Source organism: Wasmannia auropunctata, unplaced genomic scaffold (assembly GCF_000956235.1).
Source record: "Wasmannia auropunctata unplaced genomic scaffold, wasmannia.A_1.0 LD334432.1, whole genome shotgun sequence".
Lineage (NCBI taxonomy): Eukaryota > Metazoa > Arthropoda > Insecta > Hymenoptera > Formicidae > Wasmannia > Wasmannia auropunctata.
The window spans coordinates 7,124-8,700 of NW_012028458.1; the positions used below are offsets into that span (position 1 = coordinate 7,124).

The following is a 1,577-nucleotide window of genomic DNA, read 5'->3' on the forward strand; positions in this document are numbered from 1 at the left end:
TTAAATTAGAATGTCTAATATTGTCAAAAATTACAGAAAAGATACCACAAACAAGAATTGATATATCCGCACTTAATATACCTGGTCGTTTGAAACTAACAGATGGAGAATTCCACAATCCTGGAAGCATCGACGTACTAACGACGGAGCCGGAGTGTTCTGGCAAATTCATAAGGATGAGCACATAGACTTGACTCTTGGACAGCCAAGGTTGCAAAATACGTCCTTTGGCTGGATATTAGGAGGACAAGTGACAAATTCGCGACAGGACAGTAAAGCTGTAATATGTAACGCGTTGACAAACGATGAATTAAGTCAGCAGCTGGAGAAATTTTAACAAGAAGAGGAAGTTATCGACACCAAACAGAAGAGCAAAAATGTGAAGAATACTTCAAAACAACGGTGCAAAGAAATGTCGAGGGTAGATTCGTGGTTGGGCTGAGAGAAGACATCTTTCTCGGGAATTCGTATAACATGGTATGGAAAAGAATGCACGTATTAGAAAGTAGATTCGAACGGCAATCAGAAATAAAACAAGACTATGTGAATTTTATGGAACAGTATAAGTTACTTGGTCACATGTCGCTGATCCAGGATATTGAACCCATAAACGCAGGGAATATTTATTATTTGCCGCATCATTCGGTTATAAAAAGTAACGCGTTAACAAGCAAATTAATAGTGGTCTTTGACGCGTCAGCTCGTTCGGAATTAGGAACATCCTTAAATCACAAGCTATTAATAGGATCTGTCTTACAGGACATGTTATTTGAATTGCTGTTGAAATTCAGACTCCATCAATATGTTATAACAGGGGACTTAGAAATGATGTATGGACAGATTCTAGTAAGAGATCAAGATAGGGACTTGCAGAGAATATTATAGAGATCCAACCGAGAAGAGGAGATGCAAACATATCGGCTGAATACATTAACGTATGGTACGTCACCAGCTCCCTTTCTAGCGGTCAGATGCTTGAAGGAGTTAGCGATACAAGAGAAAAGCAGATATCCAATTGCAGCCAAGATTTTACAACGTGATTTCTACATGGACGATTTATTAACTGGAGCGCACACATGGGAAGAAGCTTGTTTATTACAGCGGGAATTAACGGAGTTACTTCAGAAAGGAAAATTTCATCTCCGTAAATGGAGAAGCAATGATAAACGAATACTCGATTCAATTATGCCAACCAAGACAAGGAAGAAGATAATCTCCTAGTCTTAAATAAACATGAAGTTCTCAAGACTCTCGGATTGCTTTGGAATTCCGAGCAAGACTTGCAATATAAGGTCAAGATCGGTGGCGAGCAAGCTGCTACTAAGCGACAAATATTGTCTCTCATTTCCAAGTTGTTTGATCCTTTAGGGATTATCGGACCGGTGCTAGTCGTAGCCAAGCAGGTAGTACAGCAATTATGGAAGGAGCAACTAGGATGGGACGAAGAATTACCACGTCATATACAGGAAAAGTGGATGAAATATTATGAATCCCTGAATTCGGCTCAAGTCTTATCGGTTCCTCGTAATGTGAATCCGAACAATATCTCCGCATTGATAGATCTGCATATTTTTTGT

The 1,577-nt window shown here is 39.3% G+C and overlaps 1 protein-coding gene across 1 annotated transcript; it reads left to right on the forward strand.

The window, feature by feature from the left end:
- The first annotated feature begins 474 nt into the window (after positions 1–474).
- Positions 475–885, forward strand: LOC105458676. The gene has a single exon (XM_011704168.1). It carries the CDS (start codon positions 475–477, stop codon positions 883–885), a length of 411 nt encoding a protein of 136 aa, XP_011702470.1.
- Positions 886–1,577: the final 692 nt, after the last annotated feature.